This window comes from Chiloscyllium plagiosum, unplaced genomic scaffold, assembly GCF_037043375.1.
Source record: "Chiloscyllium plagiosum isolate Xiang-an unplaced genomic scaffold, Cpla_swu_hap1 HiC_scaffold_1, whole genome shotgun sequence".
Lineage (NCBI taxonomy): Eukaryota > Metazoa > Chordata > Chondrichthyes > Orectolobiformes > Hemiscylliidae > Chiloscyllium > Chiloscyllium plagiosum.
Window position 1 is genome coordinate 66885101 of NW_028270139.1, and position 26848 is coordinate 66911948.

General features: G+C 40.5%; 1 protein-coding gene across 7 annotated transcripts in view; it reads right to left on the reverse strand.

Moving 5' to 3' along the window:
* The window catches only part of LOC122550905 (amyloid beta precursor protein binding family B member 2b), a 266027-nt gene that overhangs the window by 132586 nt on the left and 106593 nt on the right, over window positions 1-26848 (reverse strand). For all 7 annotated transcript variants that reach the window (XM_087987615.1, XM_087987610.1, XM_087987600.1 and 4 more), the window contains 2 exons: window positions 12336-12411; window positions 9405-10199 (listed from right to left, as the gene is read on the reverse strand). In XM_087987615.1, coding sequence (XP_087843741.1) covers window positions 9405-10179 — 775 coding nt within the window. In that variant the 5' untranslated portion in view covers window positions 10180-10199; window positions 12336-12411. The remainder of the gene's footprint in view (window positions 1-9404; window positions 10200-12335; window positions 12412-26848) is intronic.

The window sequence follows — 26848 nt, forward strand, 5'->3', positions numbered from 1 at the left end:
CTATAAACTCAGTCATTTTTGCAGACAGAATGTAGGTGTTCCACAAAGTGGTTGCCCAATCTGGGTTTCATCTCCCCACTGCAGCGGAGACCATGTTGAGAGTAGTAAACTCTTGACTGATTGAAGTGAGGGTAAATTGCTGCTTCACCGAGAAGGTGTGGTTGGGGCCTTGCATGAGAAGAGGGAAGAAGAAAGCAGGTAGGTGATGCACCTTCTAGGTTTGCATAGTGATGGGCATGAAGGAAGAGTAGAACAATGTCCTACAAGAATGATACCTGTCAAATATTGACAAGGGAGGGGAGGGGAATGTGTTGTCTTGAGGTGGCATCCTGCTGACAGGGTGGAAATGGTCCTTTGGATGTGGATGCTGGTAATTTGGAGGTGGTAAGCAAAGACCAGAGGGACAGTTTTGGTGTTGTAGGAGGGAAGAGAAGGGGTGATGGCAGACATGCAGGAGATGGGTCGAACATGGCGGAGGGCCCTGTCAAGCATGGTAGGAACTTGACAGGGTAGATGTAGAGGTGTTATTTCCCCTTGTAGGGGAAATCTACGACCACAAGGAATAACCTCACGAGTGTTGGGTCACTCATTTAGGGCAGAGATGAGGAGGAATTTATTTTATGTTAGTAAATCTGTGGAATTATTTACCACTGAAGACTGCGGAGGCCGATTCATGACTGCGATAGCCGGATTTCTAATCAGCAAGGGAATTAAAGGTTATGGTATACGGCAGAGAGGTGGAGTTCAGGATGATCAGATAAGCCATGATCTTATGTCACGATGAAGCTGACTCAATGGGCCGAATGACCTACTTCTGCTCCTACGTCTTATGGTCACTGATCACTCTGTCAATGCAGTTCATACATGACTGTCAAGCAATATTTACAGCACAACTACAGTAGTGCCTCAACTTACAAACTTAATCAGTTCTCGAACTGAATCAATTTTTCCCATTGTTCGGATAGCGTAAGAATGCTTGGACGGCTGTTCACAGCGCATGCGCCAAAGACGAACTGAATGAGATCACGCGGGGCCCGAGAGCTTTTGCATTCAATAAGCACGCAGCAAAGCAGAACAATGAAACCACGTGGTCGCACATGGGCTTTTTGTGTTCGTACCTTCGCTCGTACCTTGAATTTCGTATATACGTTGAAGCAAAAGTTTACATACAATCCTGTTCATAAACCGATTTGTTCGTGAACGGGGTCGTTCATATGTCGAGGCGCTACTGTACTATTCATATCATTGGATAACACCAGAGTGATGGCAAATAACTTGCAGAATTCCTACTCGTAAAATTTACCACTTCAAATGTGGGGCAGCACGGTGGTTAGCACTGTTGCCTCACAGCACCAGGGACCCGCGTTCAATTCCTGCCTCGGGTGACTGTCTGTGTTTGCACATTCTCCCCACGTCTGTGTGGGTCTCCTCTGAGTGCTCCGGTTGGCCATGCTAAATTACCCATAGTGTTAGTCAGGGGTAAATAGGGGAATGGGTCTGGGTGGGTTACTCTTCGGAGGGTTGGTGTGGACTTTTTGGGCCGAATGGCCTGTTTCCATACTGTAGGAAATCAAATCTAAAATGAGTGTAAAACGGCATCATATAAAAAGTTCAAATGTTTCTAGTCCAAACATCCAAGAAATTTGAATTATAAATATGTCTCAGTGACATCACAAACGAAATTATTATAGCACATTAAACCACTAGCAGAAAGCCAAAAATTGATGGGTCTGTATTTGGTGAAGTCTTGATTACTTCAAAATACATTGATGTTTTAAATGCACATTTTAAAATAGACTCACTCCCATCGAAAATTATATTCTGATTTGAAAAGTGGGAAAAAAAATCTCAATTAGCGGCACAGTAGCTCAGTGGTTAGCACTGCTGTCTCACAGCTCCAGGGTCCCAGGTTCAATTCCAGCCTTGGGTGACTGACTGTGTGGAGTTTGCACATTCTCCCAGTGTCTGTGTGAGTTTCCTCTGGGTGCTCTGGTTTCCTCCCACAATCCAAAGATGAGCAGGTCAGGTGAATTGGCCATTCTAAATTGCCCGTAGTGTTAGGTGCATTAGTCAGAGGGGGTGGGCTCCTCTTCGGAGGGTCAGTGTGGACTTGTTGGATCGAAGGGCCTGTTTCCACTCTGTAGGGAATCAAATCTAATCAATTGGGCCCATCACTGGTGCAGACAGGAGGAACAGTCCACGTACCTCATGTTACCTTGTAAAGCAGGGTCAAACAGCTGCACTCTAAAACTGCAGAACTAATAAACTGAAGTATAGGCTGTCGGTCCAAAGCCAACAGCATAGTTTAAAAAATCTTCATGTACGTGTCGTTATCCAAAAATTAAATTTTGATAAAGCATCACACAAAGTCAAAGGATTTTTCCCTTATATTCATTAGGACTAGAGTCATAGAGATGTACAGCACGGAAACAGACCCTTCGGTCCAACCCGTCCATGCCGACCAGATGAGAGGGTTTGGCTAAGAAAAAGAAAGAAGCATATGTAAGGTATAGACAGGATAGATCAAGTGAATCCTTAGAAGAGTATAAAGGCAGTAGGAGTATACTTAAGAGGGAAATCAGGAGGGCAAAAAGGGGACATGAAATAGCTTTGGCAAACAGAATTAAGGAGAATCCAAAGAGTTTTTTACAAATACATTAAGGACAAAAGGGTAACTAGGGAGAGAATAGGATCCCTCAAAGATCAGCAAGGCGGCCTTTGTGTGGAGCCGCAGAAAATGGGGGAGATACTAACTGAGTATTTTGCATCAGTATTTACTGTGGAAAAGGACATGGAATATATAGACTGTGGGGAAATAGATGGTGACATCTTGAAAATGTCCAGATTACAGAGGAGGAAATGCTGGATGTCTTGAAACGGTTAAAGGTGGATAAATCCCTAGGACCTGATCAGGTGTACCCAAGAACTCTGTGGGAAGCTAGAGAAGTGATTGCTGGGCTTCTTGCTGAGATATTTGAATCATTGATAGTCACAGGTGAGGTGCCAGAAGACTGGAGGTTGGCTAACGTGGTGCCACTGTTTAAGAAAGGTGGTAAGGACAAGTCAGGGAACTATAGACTGGTGAGCCTGATGTCGGTGGTGGGCAAGTTGTTGGAGGGAATTCTGAGGGACAGGATGTACATGTATTTGGAAAGGCAAGGACTGATTAGGGATAGTCAACATGGCTTTGTGCATGGGAAATCATGTCTCACAAACTTGATTGAGTTTTTTGAAGAAGTAACAAAGAGGATTGAGGAGGGTAGAGCAGTAGATGTGATCTATATGGACTTCAGTAAGGCATTCGACAAGGTTCCCCAGCAAATCTTAGCAGGACCTATTCCCTTAATGGTAAGGTCCTCGAGAGTGTTTCTGAACAAAGAGACCTTGGAGTGCAGGTTCATAGCTCCTTGAAAGTGGAGTTGCAGGTAGATAGGATAGTGAAGAAGGCATTTGTATGCTTTCTTTTATTGGTCAGAGTATTGAATACAGGAGTTGGGAGGTCATGTTGCGGCTGGATATTGGTTAGGCCACTGTTGGAATATTGCGTGCAATTCTGGTCTCCTTCCTATCAGAAAGATGTTGTGAAACTTGGAAGAGTTTAGAAAAGATTAACAAGGATGTTGCCAGGGTTGGAGGATTAGAGCTATATGGAGAGGCTGAACAGGCTGGGGCTGTTTTCCCTGGAGCGTCAGAGGCTGAGGGATGACCTTATAGACGTTTACAAAATTATGAGGGGCATGGATAGGATAAATAGGCAAAATCTTTTCCCTGGGGTCGGGGAGTCCAGAACTAGAGGGCATAGGTTTAGGGTGAGAGGGGAAAGATATAAAAGAGACCTAAGGGGCAATGTTTTCACACAGATGATGTTACGGGTATGGAATGAGCTGCCAGAGGAAGTGTTGGAGGCTGGTACAATTGCAACTGTTAAGAGGCATTTGGTTGGATATATGAATAGGAAGGGTTTGGAGAGATGTGGGCTGGTTGCTGGCAGGTGGGACTAGATTGGAAGAATGGGAACATGGAAGGAGAACACCAATTTATACAGCATGACAAAAATTTGCTGACTGGTTGGACCATTGTTGGCATGAAGGTAACTGTCAATCTTCAGTAGCTGATCAACCTCAGGCCAGGTAAGTAAACGTAGATTGGTCAGGGTGTTGCCATGGGGAATGCAGTAGGAATTGCCAGTTTCCATAACTCTTTCTCAATTGAAAAAGGAGGAATGTTTAGATCAACTTCTTTCGCAAACATAGATCAGGGTCCTGTGTGCGCATATATGTAGCCTGTAGCATGCATAAGTGAGCCTGAATAATAATCTTAAATTGGTTTCTTGTGTAATACTTACGAACTCTGTGACCAGAGACTCCCTGCTGGGCTAGGTTAATTAGCTGGGCATAGCTGACAGAGACAGGTCCGGCTGCATCTCCATGCCAACCATCAGTGTAAGACAAAAAGCTTCTACACAATTTTGTTTTTTTTTAGAAACTTTTAAGTTCTATACTACTACCAAAAGAATAGTGATATCCTAAATATCTGCAAATTACAGGCACTTACAATTTAGGAATATTGAAAGCAAAAGTAAAGTCTACTGACCACCGTACATAAACATCTATTTAAAAGCAGATGTATGCATGGAAAATATGGGAAATTATCCTTTATTAACATGGCTGCACTGCAAAAATGTGTTACCTGAGGAAATATTTGATTAGAGCTGAAAATGTATTGCTGGAAAAGCGCAGCAGGTCAAGCAGCATCCAAGGAGCAGGAGAATCGACGTTTCGGGCATAAGCCCTTCTGCTGCCTGACCTGCTGCGCTTTTCCAGCAACACATTTTCAGCTATGATCTCCAGCATCTGCAGTCCTCACTTTCTCCTCGAAATATTTGATTAACCAGTTATATACTTTTCAATTAAAAGGAAATATACAATTACTTACAAAAAAGAAACAATTATATTTATTCTACAATGAAGCAGGAATACTCAGTACCACCAGTGTACACCCCATCTACAAAGTGCATTCCAGAAATTCATTAAAGCCCCTGAGATGACAGACAAGTAAATACATAGGAACATCACCAATTGAAAGTTCCCCTCCAAGTCACTCAGTATACAGACTTGGAAATATATCACCTTTTCTTCAACGGACCAAAATCCGAGAACTTCCTTGTTAAATGACATTTTGCGTACAACTACACAGTACATGGACTGCAGTAGTTTCAGAAGGCAGCTCAGTGCAAACTTCTCAAAGCAACTAGGGACGGACAATAAATCCTGGCCCAGCCAGCGACACCCATATCCTGTGAGGATGTCTCTGCTTTTAATAAGTTTTTGTTGCATATCTCATTTGTGGTAAATAGCTTTTTTTCAAACAAAACAAAGTTTGGAAAAACTAAAACTGCAACATTTTTACATGTTAGTAGTTGTATAATAAAAGGAAAGCACTTGGTATATTCATGTTCCATTAACAGTACACCCGGATCCTTGATGCAGGTTACTGAAATAAACTAGTACTTACCATAATCAATTGCTTCAATCCAGTTCAGTTTCTGACCTACCAACATTCTTCAACCTAATTGTATGCATGTTCCAGTAGCTCCGTATTACACACAAATAATAATACTGGAATATCAACAAAATACACAGTAACCAACTTCCACAACAGGAACCCAATTAACTCAGATTACACAGAAATAACCAACATAAAGTCACTGTCTACCAGATTCTGCTGCTTTGAAAGCTAAAACAATGCATTGCTCACGACATCAATGCTGATCCATTCCAATAAATAAGACAAAGGACATCCATAAAGAATTAACAGGAGAGCATCCATATAATGCAGTACAGTATCATCGCCGACTAGAAAGACAATGATATATTTACTGGTCCACTTTGTCGAGGAGTTGTCCGTTTTGACTACAGGCATTCAATTATCAGTCACTGCAATGCATTTCAATATAAGAGCATACTCCAACTGTAAAGAATGCGCACTGCTCACCCTAGTCACTTAGATCAAATATAAAACTGAATGAATCAGCTAAATTCCTTTGAATGCTAACCACTAATCTTGCAGGATAGAATTCTTATTTGGGTTTCTAACCTTCAGCTCCCTGTAGGTGCACTTCAGTTATAGCATAAATTGATTTAGTGAGAGATTTCTATTAGCTAGAGTGCTACTCTCAACACAAAGGCCTTCCTCGCTTTCTGATCAATAATTTAAACTGAACCCAAGAGTAATGTCAATCAACGTAAACTCACCAAATGCCCATTTCCTGTATTCCCTAATGATTAATTGTATGAATATAAAACAAAAAAAAAGGACTTTCAACAAAATATTGCGGCTACTTAGCCAATAGGCTAGTGACCACATGTTGGTGTAAATTCTGAATGATTTAAGTTGCATAAAGTATATGGCTGTGTAAATGTTAGTTCTTAAATTCTTGCCTAAAAAAGTCTTACAGTTCCTACAGTGTGGAAGCAGGCAATTTGGCCCTTCGACTCCGCACCAACCCCTCCAAAGAATATCCCAACCAGACCCACCCCCTTAGCCAATCACTGTAACCCTGCATATCCTGTGGCTAATCCACCTACTTGCATTTCCCTGGATGCTTCAGGCAATTTAGCATGGCCAATCCACCTAACCTGCACATCTTCGGACTGTGGGAGAAAATCAGAGGAGCCGGAGGAAACCCACGCAGATACGGGGAGAATAAGCAAACTCCACAAAGACAGTTAGCCGAGGAGGGAATTGAATGCCGGTCCCTGGTGCTGTGAGGCAGCAGTGTGAACCACTGTACCACTATGCTGCTCATGCTTCTGAAAAGCTTGATAGTCAAAAATCTTTTAATAACATGTAATTAAGGGTGAAATGGAGCAGCCTTTTGAGATCTCAGATGAATATGCCAGGAACAGAGATTGAAACCTATCATCACTAGGCTGCAGTTCATCATTCAGTGCAAACTAGTGTAGGATATCGGAATGATAAACATCACCTACAGATGCAGTATGGGTTAGATCTCCAGATCTGCATTTACCTTAAAATTGGGAACTTAAGAAGAAGGGGCACAGGGAAAGAAATAATGAAATTTTTGCAGTATGTGCATTGCACAACATAATAAAATTGTCAAACTAGTAATGGCTTGAATAAAGGTACTAAAAGAGTTTGTTTAAGTCTGAATTTTTGTGAGATTATCTTTATCCCAAGGAGGAGATCAGTGGAATCCCCAGAGAATCAGTGTTGATGACTGAAAACCACTCTTCAAAATGTGCTATTCATCTCCTCCCGAATTAAGGACAAAAAGTATTAATTTCAGCAATTAGTCTAACTATTTGCATTTCTGAATTTTACACGAGATAACTTGCATGAGTTCACTGATATCTCTTATAAGGCACCTAGTTTTTCCTTTGCATTTGGGTGTATTTTTGCCTGCTCAATCCTCTAAGAAAAGGAAGCAAGACCTAGGAATAAAACAAAGACTTTATTCTGGTAGACTGGAATGCATCATGTGCTGTCACATAAATTTTTCCTCTCAATAGGTGGATTAAATATATGTTCCATTAGACTGAGGCTCTGGCTATGCATCAATGCACTATTTAACCAAAGCAAGTCAATGAATAGCATTCTGCAGGAGACATACAAATTATTCTATCCTTCATGGCATATCAAAGACACTTCCCTTGAGTACTATTTCAACAAAACCAGATCCCCTAAACCATTTTCTCAGCTCTCAGTGAACTACAATCACTGAATCAAGCTAGTCAGAACTTCTGCAGTCTGAAAATTGTCAGCAGACTGAAGACTGATAAGCCAAGTGCAGGCAGTTCCATAAAAACCTTATCCTTAGAACACTTAAGCGAAAAGAATGACAAACATCACTGACTGCCCCTGTTCAGTCGGTCCAAACCATAACTTTAAACTGGATGTAACTGTCAAAGTACAATCAGCCCTGGCTAGATTATTGTATGACAGATTCATTGACCATGCTGCTTCAAAGATCGTGAAATAAAAATAAAATGCAAGAGATCTGAGATTAAAATAAGTGCTACAGAATCTCAGTAGGATGGTGAATCTGTAGTGGAAAAACAGCTCAAAATGGAGTCTAACTCTAAAAAAGATTTGGTTCTGAACAAGAATCATATTGGAATCGAAATGTTAATTCTGCTTCTCTCTCCACAGAAGCTACCAGACCTGCTGAGTTTTTTCCAGTGCTTTATTTTTATGATCACTTCACAGGCCTTGTTAAATGACCTTAAATCAGCTTCTTTATTGTGCAGAAATTAGTAAGCACCTTCCTGAAAAAGCCTCAAACCTGCAGAGAAGAAACTTTAACATGAAGAGTTTGGTTATAGGAAAAATTGCTGTCATAAGTCACGATTTCAAAGGAGTCAGATAAAGTAATGAATCTTCAAATATCTGATTAATATGTACATTTCTGTACCTTGCAGCAAATTCCCCAAACCCACAACCCCCAACACCGCAAGCCCCCGAAAAACCATAATGAACACTTTGGTAGCAATAAAAAAATCTAAATCAACAAAATATTTTAAACAAAGACATTGCAGCAACTGAGTATTAAACATCTCGATCTGCTACACCCACACATGATAAATAATACAAACATGAAAGTGTAATGTGAAATTAAAGCTATCCTCTGTAGAATATTAACTCACCTAACATTGTATCAATCTGCATTTTGAATACCCCAATTTGTTTTCACATCTGAAGACAAAAACATCTAATTTCCCAGGGTTACATTTTAATGGCTGCAGGTCTATCCAGCTAATAGCATTTTACAAACTGCTTCTCACTATGTTAAATGGACAGATACACTTCCTTAGCTTTACACCAAGGCTATCAATGGAATCCTTGGTTTTGGCTAAAAAATACAGTGGCATCATTGGTACTGGACAAGTCAGAAACAAACTTAAGAAAACACTCTCTCTCCGGAAAACTGTCAGCAAAGCCACCACCATTAGATGTGAGCAGGATGAATACAAAGCCCATCTAGATGTGTGAACTGTACATTACTGAATCTACAGTTATCCCAAAACATTGCGAACATAAACAGAAATTGAAAATCTGAAATTATCTTTCCTCAATCTGTTGGTCTTGTGGAATTTTATGCTATAATCAAATGAGCTAACGTCTGTAAGACTGCAAACACCAGAAGTGCATCAGCTTGATAATATCAACTAAGAATTAAAGCAACATGACCTACATCTACAAATTTCCATTTACTTCTGAAATTCTGGGGTTCCATGTCTTTTTATTAGGATCCAGTATTCTGACAATCCTTTGCCTTTGATAGCAATTTATTTTTAAAAATCAGTTTCCAAAATTAAAGTCAGCAATAAAATGACTGATTACAGTACAGAGATAAATATATGAAAAGTTAGCAGTTTTCATACCTGTTTCTTCAGGTGAACTCAGTGAAGCACTGTCTTGTGATAGTGTGGTCCAACTTGAATCTTCATCACTGGGGGCCATGTTCTGCATTTTACTCAATGCACAGTCAGTTTTCCCTCCCAGTCGAGGTGGATCTTTCTTTATTTCTGGACTGGAGGAAATTGTAGCCATTTGGCAATCTTCAGGACTGACACTCTCGTCACTGGCCACATCATCATTCGTTGTATTTCTATCATGGGATAGGCCGGTGTTTTCCTCACAATCAATAGGATTGTTGCCATAATTTTGCTCTAACTCACGAGTAGATGACTCCAGATCTGCATAGTAATTCAGGAAGCTCTTACTCTTCCTCGGTTGTGATGACAAGGGCTCAGTGCAAGATGTGTCTTGCAAGTTTGGCTCCTTGCCCTCCAATTTTTCTGAGATTATATTTTTGACAACATCTGCACTAATATTCTTGTTCATGACCTGCTGACCCTGTTCAGCTGCTTTACGCAGCTGATTTTCTCCGTTCTTTGCCAGTTTTGAGTTAGCGTTATTTACTATCACTGGCGATGCTGTGGTATCTCCAAGGCCCATTGCAGCCTGGATATTAGTCAAGGCATATTTCTTCCTGCACTTCGGAGGAGTGTTGTTCTTGGTTTCTGTGTTCTTTATTTCAGAGTTGACCAATTTGTTGTGGGAGGAACGAAGGTTAAGCGTATTTGGTGGCGTAGCTGAATTGTTGCGATTCACTACATCTGTTTGGCTGTTGGTGGTTGCAAGGAACACTGACATAGTGTCCACAATGGAGTCAGCTGCAGAAAGGAGAGAAAACCAAAATTAAGTTAGTAAGATGCAAAGCTTGTATTACTTCTTTGCTACAACATTTCTAAATTGCATAAAGGTCACAATCTTGATCTGTAAACTCGAGCTAGATTTGATCTGATCTCAGTCAAGGTAGCATATATCTTCCTAATTGGCCTCAGTCACGAAGGAGAAAGATGATCCAGAAACACATCTACCCCCATCAATATTCAATAGTCCCTATTGTGGGCAGGTGTAAGGGTCCCCCACAGAGCTTAGGGACTAGGCAGCTGAAGGCAGAGCCACCAAAAGTGGGGCAAATACAATCACAGATGCTGAACAGGATTAGATGAGTGCAAATCTTTGGAGGGTTGAAAGGCTGGATGAGATTACAGGGATAGGGAAGGACAATGTCCTGCAAGGATTTTTTTTTAAGAAGGATTTTAATTTCAAAATGAAGGTGTTGAACCAGAAACAAATGTGGGTTCAGTCCTCACTTTCTCCTGGGTTCATGAGCATAGAGGTAAGAACATGGAGCAGTGTTCTGGATGACATTTGTTCACAAATGGGAGCAATCCAGCGTGGTGAGGTCTAGAGGTGAAAGAGGCTTGAATTGAAGGTTTCCGCAGCTAATGAGCTGAGGCACAGGGCAAAATTACACAATGTTAGACACAAAAATAGACAGTCTTAGTGACAGTGCAGACATGTTGTTGGATGTTCATCTCAAGTCACGTATGATACAAAGCTTGCAAACAGAATGGTTTAGCTGTGCACAGTTGCTGGGGAAACGAATGGAATCTGTAGTTAAGGAGCACAATTTGAAGTAGAACAAAAGGTAATGTCATAAATCCCCAACATTTAACTGGAAGAAATTTCAAATCATCACGCATGGCAAGCTTTAAGGTAACATTTAAGAATTCCATACATGTGCAGCACATTTCATTCCTAATTTTGACCCAAGGACAAAGTATTTTTGTTGCCATTTGGCATCTTCTAAGTTGGAGAACATTAAGTGCTGTAATATTGAATACTAAATATGATAATATACCAATTTACCCTAAGATACTGTATCAATTTCACCCTAATTAAAGAAAAGTTGAAGATATGTCCTGCCTTTAAAAGCTGACAATCCTCGCATTATTGTTATGCAATTCATCACCTCAACATTAAATTCCACACCGCTGTCTGCATGTATGTGACAGTGCTGGCAACACTCACTGTCCGGAACTGAAATCTGATCTATTGATCTTCAGTATTACAATTTGTACAAGGAATTATTCTGTTTTCCTTTGCAATGTAGACCAGTCAATACACCAAACAACAGAATTACTGTAGTTGGAGAGCACTGATAACAGGTAAGAAAAATTTGAAAATATAAAAATAAGCCCAATGATGAAATTATTTTCAGCTTCTAATAATCAGAATATTTTACTGATGTTCTGATTCATTCAATTATTGCATTTAAATTAGTCATAAACACTTGTTTCAACTGGATTATCTAATTAACTTAATGAAAATTTCCATCTTCAACTCATAATCCTTTAAATTTGTTTGGACTACTAATAAATTCCACCATTCTAACTTGCAAATTCAAAGAACAGCACGAAACTGTGGAACACTTGAATAATTAAATTGTTACAATGGAACAGCACATTCAACCTAGATACCAGTGCATACATCTCCACTTTTTCAACTCCCTCTTAGGTACTGTGATGGGAGGTGGATTGAGAGCTTCAATGGGTCACTAACATACCTCTATTATTGCAGATAGGATAACATTGATAAAGAACAAACAAAAATTGCTGTCTCATTTCAGATGATGGGAATATACTATTTGGGTTCTTACAATATGTAGTTATAAAACAAAAAGAACCACAGAAAATGGAAACTTCGAAGGTCAAAGAACATAAACAGAAAATAACAATAATGGAAGCACAGCAATTAGGAAAATTTTGACAATAAGTGAAGAGCAAGTCAAGATACTATTCATTTAAAGTATGAATGCTTGTATTAATATTCTTTGTGTTATAAAGCTATTCCCACAAAGATCAGCATGTATCATGATTGCTCTCCCTTTGAGAGATTCGTTTAAGAATTCACAATCTAAAACATTTCTGTCAAATACTCTCAAAAGAAAAGAATCTTACTTTGACCTGGGAGCACTTCTGACAAGGATCACAGGGCTTCAACAATGAGGGTACTGGAGTATAGGTTATATGAAATCTAGAAAGAGGGATTATTCAATTAAACAAAAAAAAAACAATCCAAAAAATACAGAAACAAAGGCATCAAAATAAGCAAGCTTCATAGTATCTGGGTATAACTCAAAAACACATGCAGTTGAATATCTGTTAACACTTAAAAATATCAAGATTGATATTTCCATGCCCAAGTTTAGCAAATAATACAGCAATGTGTGACAGCATGATAGTCACATTTCAGTTGAAATGCTCGTTTCATTTATATTGGTACAACATGTAAATCTTGGGTGCAGCTTCTTTGCCAGTGATATTGAGAATTTGATGAGCAATCAAAAAATCAAGGCAAAACGTTCACAATACTGAACCACACAATTATTCAAATCCTTCTGTAAAGCTATTTATGACTGCACCATCTATGATTTGATTAACCTATTAAATATGAAGGAGATCAGAATGCTTTATCAAAGCATAAAATAAATGATACAATGGCTTCCACAGAGCACAGCAAGACTGCATTTTCTCACCGAAACTCTCTGGAGCTCTAAATAGGCTTAGCATTCCAAAATATGGATTACCACCACTTTGAAGATGTATTTCCCACTCTGTGTTCAGGTCTTTACCTGCCCAAGGAAGCAATATTAAGACCATCTGTGTGTAATAATTATAACAATTGGCAATCTTTCAAGTACCACATTGCTATTATTGTTCAGGTAATTATCCTTCTCTGTACTTTTGTGAAAATTTTGTTTCATAGATTAAAAAAAAACTTTCTTTTTCAAGTTTAATGTGCATAAGAATCCAATTTGTTTTGCTTTTTTCAGATTTCAAATACAGATAAGGGAATATTAAAGATTCAAAACCCAAATTTATTATTTCCAGTGGGCTGCCACAGCTACCTATCATGATGAAAACAAATTACTATGCTAGCATCTATGAGTGTTGTAATGGTACTTCTTAGATTTAATTAAATTTTATACATTTTGTGAAGATATAATACTCAAAAGATAGACAAGTCCTATTAGGGGTTTTTTTTCCTTATGCTTCTGATCAGATTTATGACACCGTTGCAATTTGCAAAATCAAAGCACTACAGCTGCTAGAAATGGGAAACAAAAACAAAGTTTGAGAATACTCAGCATGTTTGACAACAACTGTGGAGCGAGAAACCGAGTTAACATTTCAGAACAACAGTCTTTCAATGGGACTGTGAAAAGTGAAGACATACAGTAAAAGGTTTTAAGGAAATGAGGAAGGGGTGTTAGGATAAGGCGGAGAAAAGGGAAGGTCTGACAAGATAGAAGGCAGGAAAAAAGATGGCTAAAGAATTGATGGGACAAGAAACAAAATGGGTGATCAGAAGAGGAATAAATGATCGCACCATAAACAGCTGTTATCTCAAAGAGAAAAATGATGGAAGATGTTGTACAAGATTATTAAAGCAATAATAAACAATACAAAATGAGCACCACCCCTCAGGATATAAAAAGGACTGTGCTGGGAGAATGGAACCAGTTTCCAAGTAATTCTGTTCAGCATTAATAGCTTGTGGCAAAATTAATATAGTTCATTAATATAGTTCATTTACTTTTAGGTTTGGCTTGATGTTTCAGCTCAGACGTAATGTCAGTAGCTAAAAAATAATACGTGATAAGCTTATTTACTGTTCATCAAAAGTGAGCTCATCTTCCTAAGACATTGTGTGGCCACCTTTCTCCAAATTGGTGGGTACAAATCCTCTCAAGACATCCCAGAATGTAGCCATACCTTTACAGGAAAGGGGAAAAGAACACTGAGCTACCAAAGGTGGGACACAAAGTTATGAGCTAAAAAGATCAAAACCAACGTGGAGTCTGGAAAGCTGTGATGTGCGCAGTCAAATGAAGGAGTACCTGTCACATGCAGTGGGGAGGAATCCCTGCTCGAGGAGGAGGGAAATCATATTGGAAGCATCAGTATGAAAGGATGTGTTGTCAGAACAGGTATGGGACTGAGAGCTGAATTTCATGCTTATTTGGTCGAGTGAGAGTTGCGGTGAGTTTTTTTTTGGAAGAATTTTCTCTGCAAGGCCTAGCAACATTTCTCACTGCATCTTACCGAACACACCTCATTAACTACCTACCATGACATCCCTCTGGCCACATCTTACCACACATCATTCCCAGAATGACTTGCCATTCACTGGACGTTCACCAAAAGACCACGGTGGTTCCAGGAGAGAACCAACCAGAGGAGGAACCACAAGCAGTTCCCTCAGAAGTTTCCTCTCAGGACACTCCAGAGGTGATCGGGTTCTCCACCACCACTGTGTTTGCCCTCCTCAGACCCTTTGAAGCCAAGGGGAAGGTTCACTTGGCAGTGGAGAGAGGAGCCTCAGCATGTCAGGGCTGTTGAGACACTAACGACCAACCTCCAGGACCAATAGGTTCCATTGACCTCAGGGATTACACAGAAGTGATGTGGGAGAAAAAGAAAGGAAAAAAAAAACTTATTGAGTAAAAAAAAAACCAGAGCTGTGGATATTTGAGATGTGAAACATAAACAGAATGCTGGAAAAGCTCAGGCCTGTGGAGAGCAACAGATTTAACATTCCACATCTTCCAGAAAAAAACTCACCAAAACGATCACTCACCGTATTCTACAGATTTGAATTTTTATGTTTGTCATAAGTCAAGGCATGGAACATGGAACAGTACAGCATAGCACAGGCCCTTCAGCCCTCGATGTTGTGCCGGCCTTTGATCCTATTCTAAGATCAGACTACCCGACATACCTTTCATTACACTATGTTCCTTGTGCCTATCCAAGAGTTGTTTAAATGTGCCTAATGTAATGATTCTACTGCCACCTCTGGCAGTACATTCCACTCACCCACCACATCTATTGTAGAAGAATGACTAAATTTTCCATTCCTGCTTTGGCCTCATCACTAAAAGTCTGAGTGAGGGTAAAGACAGTCAAACTTTATTTTTCATAAGGATTAAATCACTTTTCAGCCCTTTTAATCACAAACTTGACTCTGTATACTGTGATGCAAGGTTGGCAGTTTTGGTTCTCGCTGGAAATTAACATTTTTTCTTAATATTGTCTAAATTACATAGATTTAGTTTTGTAAAACCAGAGTGTGAACATGGATACCTGTAAGCAAATGTAAATCTTTCCTCATTTCTCTCGAACAGACGTTTTCTTTTCCACAGCCCACTACGTGATCAATAATTGTAATCACCTGTTTAACAGAAAGGGAAACTGACTTCTATAAAATCTTAATTCCCCTGATTCAGGAAGAAGGACTTACTCAGCCTTATCTGAAAGGAAGTGCATTTTGCTTAATTCACAGGCACAGATTTTAGTAAAACCGTGTTAGTTAGTTAATAGAATCCTTTTTATGTGTTTTCTTAACTGTTCTCGTGCTTTTTGCCTTTCTCAGTATTGAAGTGGAATACAGAATGTATAAGAGAGCGCTGTCAGGAAGACAGGATGGGCTAAATAACATGCTTAATTCTTGCCCGGTTTTTCATATGTTCATATGTTACAAACTGCCTTTAAATGTTTGGTACAGTGGAGATCCAATTCTTTCGAAGATGTATGACTCCTCTGAGAAAATGTGAACTGTCTGCAGGGCGGAAGCTGGACGTCCACCCTGGACTTCAGTCTGCAGCAGCAGCCAAACCTTTATTGTGCTCAAAACGCAATTTTCTCATCAGACTTAATTTAAGAATTGGTATTTCTACTTCCTGTACTTTGTAACAGGAAGAAGGTGCATAAATTCTGTGGGAATATTAGTTAGAGAGGAAAAGGAGGTCAATTCACAAGCAAAGGTTCAATTTATTAATGAACCACTGCATCTGCTACATAGTTCTGCAGTTGAAATTACGCAGCTATACAACTGAAATACTCTGCTCTACATCTGTTCTCATCAGGTTTCACAAATGGGTGAAACAGACTAGGGGTGCAAACTTAGAAAACTATGCATTATGTACTTAAAAGCACATTTATAGTTCAAGTGAAACAATTCGTTTAAATGCTGGTGCATGATTAGTGCTACAGTGTGGCTGGTTCAATCGCCAGAGTGAATTGCTACTGTATTCTTCTGTGTGGCTGACAGAGAAGTTAGAATGGCTGAGCTATGACAACAAGTCAGACACTGTGTACTCACCTAAAGTGGATCTATGGACTAACAGAACAGTAATGTACCAGGGAAAAAAATGGCAAGATCCCGATCCAAAAGAGTCAAATTTTGTGACAAGTGGTATGTTGGAGGCTCAAATTTATTATAGCTCTACTAATGATAATGATAATGTCACATTGGCAGGTGCAAGTGAGCGGATCTTGACTCAGTTATTTCATGGAGCTATACAATTGCTCAGCATAGAAGGGAGACCTGCAGTCCATGGCATCTACACTGCCTCTTTTTCGGACAAATCAAAATGGAATACCATAATTGTGCTGTCTTCCTCCATCAAGGGAGGATGATGCTGAATGGCAAAAGAGCTAAAATTCTATGATACTGACATGGTATGGCAGCAAATACAGGCAGATGGAGTTTTGCACAATGTTATCAGTATGTTGTGCTCTGTATAATTTTATAGCTAAACACGCAGAGGATCCAATATAACTAAAAGCAGTCATTTGCCTGGCTTGTTTTCCATAAAGTGCAGACAGGACCAGTGATAGCGTAAATGTCATTTTTCTAGCAGCTACATGTACAGCAGCAGCAGCTAGCTTAGCGAGATCCATTTGATAAAGTACATCAAAAGTGTTGCAAGAGGAATGGCTCATCAATTAAACTCCAGAAGTAAATCTGGAAAAAGATGCAATGCTCCAAAGAGAATAAGTTATATTTCTAGAAGCAAGTAATTGATCAACTGTACTGCAAAATAACCTAAATGTTATTTGGATCATCTCAAACTAATCCTTTCTCTTCCTCAACCATTCTATTTGCATTCCAAGAGATCAATCAATATCCTTCATAAACCCATCAAATATACTTTTTCACTCTGCTGCCGGGGGGGAGTCCATTCTGTTCTCCCAGTTGCTCAGCGGGAAATTTTACCGGGAGTCTGAGCGACATGGACATTGCCAGGACTTTAGCAGAATTGGACAAGAAGCCAGCAAGGGTTACTGGTTCATCGGTCAATTAAATGAGCTAGCACCATGTGAGGTGGCTGCAAGAACCTTGTGTTAGCACAACAGCAAACCTGGAAAGGGTTGAAAGTAGATTTGAGACTACTACATGACATGTATCTGTCCTGTAGTGCACATCAGTTGCTGGTATCACTGCAGCAGATGGTACAGCTCATTTCTTTGCTATTTATCTTTCCAAATAATTCCTTGTTTTGTGATTACAGGGTAGCTAAAGCGAAGGAAAAATAGAAGAGATTGAAATTCTTTTGCTGTGAATCATCTGGTATGATAGATGAGAGGCTTGAAACATAATTTTATCGTTTCACATTTTCTTGACAACTCAGCTTTTAAACATATTGAACAAAGGGACACTAATCCACCTTCCCCAGGAAGCAGTTCCTTTCCAACCTGATATGATCCAGAATCAAACTAACTTCAGAAGGTGATCTTCTCATTGCTATTCCTTCTACCTTTATATCTGCATGTACAGAAATTTCAGGTCATCTGCTACATTCCCCATCTCCATAATTATTGTAAATTCACTTTAATTTGCCAACCAGCAACAAGGGAATTTAACTACCTTTTAATACCTATTCATACATAATTAAAAGTCGGTCATTTACATAGAATCCTCTCAATGCAGATACAAGCCATTTGGCCCATCAAATCTGCACTGATCCTCCAAAGATTCTTCAGTAGCAAAACTTGGGAGAACAACATGGTACAAGGATTGAACCCTGGACATCCAGACATAGACCCTTTTGTTGGAATCGTAGCTAAATTCCACCATTAATCGGATAATAGCTAAGGGAAGTTGTGAGGCTTAACTTGCTGACTTGAGGGGTCTTATTTTGATTGCAACATGCAATAAAGGTATTGTTTCAGTATTTGATGGTGAGATTTCTTAATAAGTAGTCAAATTAAAGGTAGCTTGTGGCAATTTACATGCAACACAGGGAACAGAAAGACAAGCTGAGACAGCATGGCAATGAGCAAACAAGGGCAGGGATTATATTACAGAATCTTTACACAGGTCGTTCTGCTAGAGCATAAATTTCTTCAGTGCAAATTGGCTATAACATGATTGGCGAATTGTGGACATTGTTTGGATAACACAAATGTTCTACTGGACGGGTATAGTGATTTTCTATTAGCGATCTTCGACAGTGCGATTTTATATAGTACAAGCTGCAGAGGAACACAACTGTCATGTTATAGCAGGACGACCTATATTCAATTGTCTACAACACTAATTAAAATGACACTCAATTTGGCTACATTATTTAAGTGCCAAATGTTAAATAAAATTGTGATTCAGCAAACACTTTCATGCAGCCACCCACTGTCACTGAACAACTGCAAACACAAACAGATCTTCAGCTCCTGTATAGTTACCTTCAAAATTTCATGCAAACTTGTTTTCACATTTACACAAAAATCACATCACTGCCTCTTCAATTTTGCTTGTGTGTTATTATTTATTATTTGCTGTATCTATATTTGGGTTTAAGCCACTTGCAGTAAATTATCACAGTTGCAAAATTTTGAATAAAATCAGTAAGTGTGTTTTTGTGTGTTATTTTAAAATTTATTAGTAATTGTTTTTATCAGAATGTTTTACAACTTGAGTGAAATGGTGATAAAGCAGAGGTAGCACTTGTAATTTATTTATATCTATTGCTATTTATATGCATATAGACGAGGTTGATAAAAAATGTAGCAAGATTGATTAAGAAACTAAAAGGGAATTTATACAGAGAGGCATGGCAGACTTTGCATCTGTTGACAGAGATACAAACTCTGTCATTGGAAGGATTCAAAATTCACAAAGACTAAAGTGTTGGAAAGACTGGTGCTGAAAGTCAACAAGGAACCAAGACTAGACTGATGCATCCAAGGATATTTAAGGAATGACAGTAAAAATTGCAGAGGTACTGGACGTAATTTTTCAGTCTTCCCGAGACTCAGTGCCAGAGGACTGGAGAACTGTAGACATCAGCCCCTGTTCAAAAAAGGTTGTGAGAAAGAGAGCAGCAATTACAAGGTTTACCAGGATGCTGCCTGGTCTGGAAGGCTTTGGTTATGAGGAGAGTGGGATAAACTTGGATTGTTTTCACTGGAAAGATGGAGGTTGAGGGGCGACCTATTAGAGATCTACAAAATGATGAGCTGTATCGATAGGGTGGATAGTCAGAGGCTTTTCTCCAGGATAGAAAGGTCAACGACAAGAAGGCACAGGTTCAAGATGAGAAGGGGAAAGTTTAGGGAGAAGTGTGGGGAAAGTTTTTCACCCAGACAGTGGGTTGGTGCCTGAAACGCACTGCCAGTGGAGGTGGTGGAAGCAGGCATGTTAGGAATGTTTAAGGCGTATTTTGATAGACGTATGAACGGTAGGTGAACAGAGGGATAGAAACCGCATATGGGTAAGAAGTTTTAATAAGGACTAGGAATCGGCGTAGGTGGGTCTGTTCCTCTGCTGTATGTTCTGTATTGTACGTACAGAGCAGTCAGTTTAACTGTCTTAATGGAGAAACTTCTAAAAGCAATTATTTTGGCAATTTTAGTAGTCACATGAAAAAGCTGTCTTCATTCAGAAGTGCTAACATGGATTTCTAAAAGGGTAATTGGAGTTTTTGAAAAGATAACAAAGAGTCAATGAGGGTGATGCAGCCATTGTGAGGTACATGGATTTTCAAAAGGCATTTAATGAGAGAAAGCGAGAGAGAGAGAGAGAGAGAGAAAGAGAGAGAGAGTGGGGGGGGGGGAGACTTTTAGCTCGTGGAATAAAAGGGACAGCGACAACATGGATCCAAAATTGGCTGTGTAATAGAAAAGAGAGATGTGGTGAACAGATGATTCTTCAGACTGTAGACAAGTTTGTAATGGAGTTCCTCAGAGATAAATGTGTGTGCAAGGAACAATTTTGAAGTTTGCCAATGATACAAAACTTGGAAGTTTATAAATTGCAAGGAGGACTGCATAAAGGAGAGACAAGTTGGAGGAGTACAGAAAGATAACGGATAAAGTGCAAAATAGAACAGTGTGAGGCGAGTCATTTTGTTATGAAGAACATGTATAGTAAATTAATAAAAGACGCAGAGATGCAGATGGACCTGGGTATATATGTGCATATATCACTGAAGACGGCAGGGCAGGTGGACAGAGCAGATAATAAGGCATACAGTTTCCTGTAGATAGAATGCAAGAGCTAGAACATTTATTGAAGTTATATAGGTCATTTATTAGACCTCAGCTGGATTACTGTGTACAGTTCTGGGTGCCACATAAGGACTTGAATGTATTCAGGAGAGTGCAGAACAATGTTTTCTGGGATAAGAAACTTCAGTTATGAAGGTAAGTCGGAGATGTTGGGACTGTTCTCCTTGGAGAGTAGATGGCCTTCGATAGAAGTTTTCAAAATTGAGAGAGATCTCTGGATAGAGCAGATAGAGAAAAACTATTCCCGCTTGTAAAAGGATCAAGAACCTGAGGGTACAGACTTACAAAGAAGTAAAGTCATGTAATAAAATACCTTTTCACAGGTATTCAATAGCTTTGCGTCTGAAATGAACTGCCCGGATACATGGTGGACATAATGTGCAAGGGTATGTGGAAAAGGCAGGCCGATGGCACTTATGAGGCTCATTCAGAGAGCCAATGTAAACATGAGAGACCACATGGCCTCCTTCTACGTCATTACACTGCTGTGATTCGGTGATTTGTGTAAATGTTGCTGTTTTATGCAGCAATATTTTCAGCATATAAATATACATATTTTTAAATCAACCCATGTCGTACATGTTATGACACACGTCTGGAGCATGTGGGACTTGAACCTAGGCCTTCTGACTCAGTGATAAGGACACTACCACTGCACTATAACAGACCTCAGGAGCACAAACATAACGTAATATCAGTCACACTTCCTTCACTTTCTGGTCTGGATTAACAGAAGTGAACAGGATATTGTCCAACATTCTCATAATTCAATGAGCCTTCCCGAACTATGAGCTATTCAGGCACTGTACAGGCCAGGCCTCTCCTGTATCAAAGGCCCTAAGCGGAAGGCCCCCATCTGCCAATCAAAAGCAAGCAACTCGCCAGTGAGATGTGGCGGCTGACCATTGTACACCAATGGAGGCCTTCAAGATCAAGGAAAGACTCAGGTAAAAAGGTGAGTGGTAGTGGGAGAAATAACCCAGGAATAGAGATGGTGAGGAGGGTAGGCAGCAAGGACATGGGGTGGCTTTCAACATGCCACCCTGTCCTAATGCCAGGTTCCTCAGTCACCTGCCACCAACCTTATAAGGGGAGGGGAATGGCACATGATTTTACCCTCTGCTTTCCAATCTCACTGGTATCACAATAGCACTCATCATCTTCTCTACCCGACAGCCTCCAATCACGTGCTCCAAATTTTCTATTAAACCACTTTTATAGAAGTTATTTACCTGACACATTAGTCAAGTTACCCAACTGAGATCTCTAATTACACAGCTCTATAACAAATACAACAAGCACTTTCCTGCCCAGAAGTTTTTCATAATTGCTTTAACTTGCTTTTTAATGCTGTAGTGATAAGCAAGAACATTGTACTAGGAGAGGGCAATAGCATTGTGGTCATTTTACTGGAGTAATAATGTGGGTACGTGCTTTCAAATTCCATCAGAGCAGATAGTAGAGTTTAAAACTAATTAAGCTGCAATAAAAAAAGTCTCAGTCATAATGTTCATGAAACTATTGTCATAAAACCTCCTGGTGTTCACCAATATCTTTCAAGGAAGGAAATCTTCCACCTTGACCCAGTCTGGTCCATCCTTAACTTCTCTCTGAAATAGCTCAGGACATTGTTCAGTATCCATATACCACCAAAAATGGAATTAAGAATAAAAAGGGCAGATTTCCCTCCCACCAACGCAGGCATTAGGAACAAGAAAGGCACAATTTGGGATGGCTTCCCAAAGTCAGACTGCTTCTGCCAAAATTGGGTGAGGTGTCCCACAGATTATTCAAATTGCCTGATGTCATGTTACTCCTGGAATTGTGCCTTATAGCCATTATCCCAGGCAAACTCCTAAGTTATCATCTACATGTCCTGACACAACAGATCTATCAGAGGTGGCAGCGTAGTAGCATCCAGTTTGGAAGCAATGGACCTAGGAGAGCTAAACATTGACGTCAAATCCCATGATCTCTCATGAAATGAGGTAAATCTTAGGCTAGGAAATTGCCTGTTGACTGCTACCTACTGCTGTCCTTCAGCTGGTGAATTGGTTATTCTTCCTGCTGAACACCAATTCTAAACAGCACTGAGGAAAGAAGCACACAGAATACAAGCTGGGTGAGGTTGGGGGGGGGGCTTCAAAATCCATCATCGAGAGTTCCTCAGGAGCATCCCTATTAAATAAGCTGGCCATGTCCAGAGGACATATTGCCAGACTGGGCCGTGAATTAAGAAAGAAGAGAAACAAGGCAATGGAAAAAAGTTTTATTTGCCCTAATTTTCACTAAGTTACCTCTCCAAGCAACATCTGTCATGACAGTATTAAAAAAAAGAACACAGCATGCTCTTTGCAGGTACAGAGTCCTATCTTTTTACGGAGGACACCCTTCCTTACATTATGTGGCACTAACACTGTGCTGAATTGAACAGATTTTGAATAGATCTGGTGGCTAAAAACAGGGCATGAATAATTATATTTAGCAGCAAACTGCAACCTCACATTGTTTCCCTTTCTCACTTGACCACTAGCAGGACTGATACAAATGCTGGTTCTCTGAAGAGTCTGGAAAAGTATGCAAGGAGCATAGAGAAATCAGAAATTCAACATGAAGCCACAACACTGGGCTGCATGTACTATAAACACCCAAAACAGCAAGCTCCTTACAGAGCAAAATGGTCCCAAAACCAATGGATCAGATCTCAGTCCTGAGGTTCTGCCACATTCAGTCATGAATGGTGGTAGCAATCAAACAACTAAATCCAGGAGGGCACTCCACAAATGTTCCCATCCTCAAAATGATGAGGGAGCCCAGCACACCAATGCAAAGGAGCCGAATTAAAATTAAAGTAATTAAAAAGCAAGGGGAAAGCTCTTCAGTGGTTTAAGTCAGATTGAGCACAGAAAGAATCATACCTAGCGCGGAAAGATGTGGCTGTGTTTGTTGGAGGCCAATTATGTCAGCTCCAGGACATCCATCCTGGTTAAGATGGCAGCAGCGGAGTGAGCAGCGTCCGGGTTCTTAAGCCCACTGCTCATCCATTCTGTCTGCTTCTCCTTTTTCCTCTTTTTCAGTGTTTTAGTTTGTTTTGTACTACTTCTGGAGAGATCTCAGTCGTGAAGGCAGCAGAGGCATCAGAGTCTGGAGCGTGGCAGCGACTGTGGATGGCAGGACTTTGACAGTTGGTGAAGGAGCTGCCTGGATGGCATTCACCTATGAAGTAGATGGCATCTCCAGATGGCGGTCAGGGGTGAGGTATTCAGCCCAGCGCAGGGACAACGTGCCCTCATGGGGACAGCATGCTCTCGTAGGGACTGCATGCCCTCATGGGGAGAACAGGGCCCTCGTACAGAGTGCGGGCCCAGCGTAGATCAACTACAGGCCCTTGTCTATAGAAGGACTGTAATGGCTAACTTTTAACTATATTTCTTTACTTTTCTAATCTGTCCACAAGATTTTGTACCTGGGTACCTTTGTACCTATGATGGTGCCAGGAGTGGCAACCTTTCACTGTACTCCCATTCTTGAGTACCTGTGACAATAAATCAAATTCTAATTCTTCTAAGGAACTCCTGCAACAGCAGTCTAGACACAATTATCCTCAATAACTTCACCTTCACCAGAAAAGCCAGAAATGGGGATGTTTGCTGATACGTGCTCAACCTTCAACACCATGTGTATCTCCTTAGACACATGTGTGTCCATATGCAGAAAATCCTGAATAATATTCAGGCTTGAACCAATAAACGGCAACTAACATTCATGCTCCACAAATACCAGGCAATGACCATCTCCAACTAGAATCTAACTTTCACTCCTTGACATTCTATCACAGTACCATCACCTTAGCGAATTTTGAAAAGGTTTGTAGCTCAGATTGTGGTTCTGGATGTAGGTTTGCTCGCTGAGCTGGAAGGTTCATTTTCAGATGTTTTGTCACCATACTAGGTAACATCTTCAGTGGGCCTCAGGCGAAGCACTGTTCATGACTCCTGCTTTCTATTTATATGTTTGGGTTTCTTTGAGTTGGCGATATCATTTTCTGTGGTGATATCATTTCCTGTTCTTTTTCTCGGGGGCGGTAGATGGGGTCTAACTCGATGTGTTTGTTGATAGAGTTCCGGTGGAATGCCATGCTTCTAGGAAATCTCGTGCGTGTCTCTGGACAAATAGGCAGAAAAATAGCCACCAGGATACATGCACACCAACGAGCCACAAAACCACATGACTGTCTCTCATTACATACAGATAAGGAAGGACACCACTTCGACTGGGACAACACATCCATCCTAGGACAAGCCAAACAGAGAGACAAATCTGCGTCCTGTACCATCACTGAATACTGTCCCATCAACATCTTGACCAGATACTTAATTGTGGCTGTCACATAATTACTAACTGCAAAAACATTCAAAATGGTGGCCAAGCAGCAGGGTAGAGCCCAGGGCTCACCAATCCTGTCTGCTTCCTTTCTTTTTTAAAGAATTTTTACTTTTTTTCTTTTTCTTTGTTTTATTTAAAGCATTTTGCAGCACTTTGGGCCTGTGTGCGGGATGGCAGCCGCCTCCCAATAGTCAGACGTAGTGGCGGGATCGGAGGCCTGCTTCCCAGGCTCCTCTTGGTGATCGGAGGAGATCCTGAACAAGGGCTTATGCCCGAAACGTCGATTCTCCTGCTCCTTGGATGCTGCCTCACCTGCTGCGCTTTTCCAGCAACATATTTTTCAGATCGGAGGTGGTGACAGCGAGGGCAATGTAATGACAGCAGCCTCCAGTGGACCCAGCGACTGGATGAGGAAGCATCAGTGGCCACAACGACATAGCTCCTTACAGCATTTATGGGTGGCAGCGGTAAAACTCCTCCAGGCAATTGGAGGCAGTGACGGCATTGCAAGCAGCAAGAATGCAGCTCCTCCTGCTGGAGGACCGAAGAGCAACTCGCAGGCTGACCTAGACGCCAGGCTGGGGCTAGACCCAGGCCCAGGTACCTGCATCAAAAGCTGAGTGTTCCAGCACCATTTTGGAGATAAGACTTTGGACTTTAAGATCTGGATGTTTTCTTGTGTTTTGGCTCTTCCCCTGTTTTTTTTTTAAATTCTGGTTTTGTAACCAAGATGGCACTGGAGAAAGGTGACTTTGTACATTTTTCACTGTCCTTGTGTATTCCTATATTTGAATGCATGTGACAATGAAATAAATTCTTAGAAAAAAACAGGCTCACATCTAGGAGTTACGTGGCAAGTAGCCCACCGCCCGACTCCCTAAATCCTGTCCACAAGGCACAAGTCAGGAGTATGATGGGATATTCTCCACTTGCCTGGGTGTGTGCAGCTCCAACAATACTCAAGCTAAACAGCATCCAGGACAAAGTAGGTGGCCTGATCAGCAGCACATCCACCAATTTAAGCACATACTCCCCTCAATAGTGGTGCCAAATGGCAATGGAACGTGGCATCTGCAAGGTGCAATGAAATAACTTACAAAAATTCCTTTGACGGGACCTTCCAAAACACCAATTTCTACCACCTAAAGGACAGGGCACCAATAACATGGCAACACCACTACCTACGAGTTGTCCTCCAGGCTACTGCATGATCCTGACTTGGGACTATGCTGTTCCTTCAATGTTGATGAACTTCCTCCCTAACAACATTGAGTGTCTACCTACCTGGTATGCAACAGTTCCATGCAGCAGCTCACCACCACCCTCTCCAGGCAATTGGAGATAGGCATTAAATATTGGTCTCAACAGTGATGCGCACAGCCTATGAATGATGCAAAAAGAGCCTAAGCTGAGAAATAGCCTGGTCCATTGCTGAACTCCTCACACTCATGGGTGAGAGCAATGTTGTCAGTCAAAACTACTATTTAAAGAAACATGCCATTTGAAAGCACTGAAAAAAATCAAGAGCAACACAGAACACAGAATACAGCAGTGAAGAATAAATAAAAGAAAGCTGATTGACACATGCATAATTTTGCCAATTAAAAGTTGGCATTCAACTTGCCAATTACCCTATTATTTCAGTAATGGAATTTTCAATGAAGCAAAGATAAAGCCAACAAGACAAATGCCAGTATTTCAGTGCCTTATTTATTCCATCTGTTCACAAAATG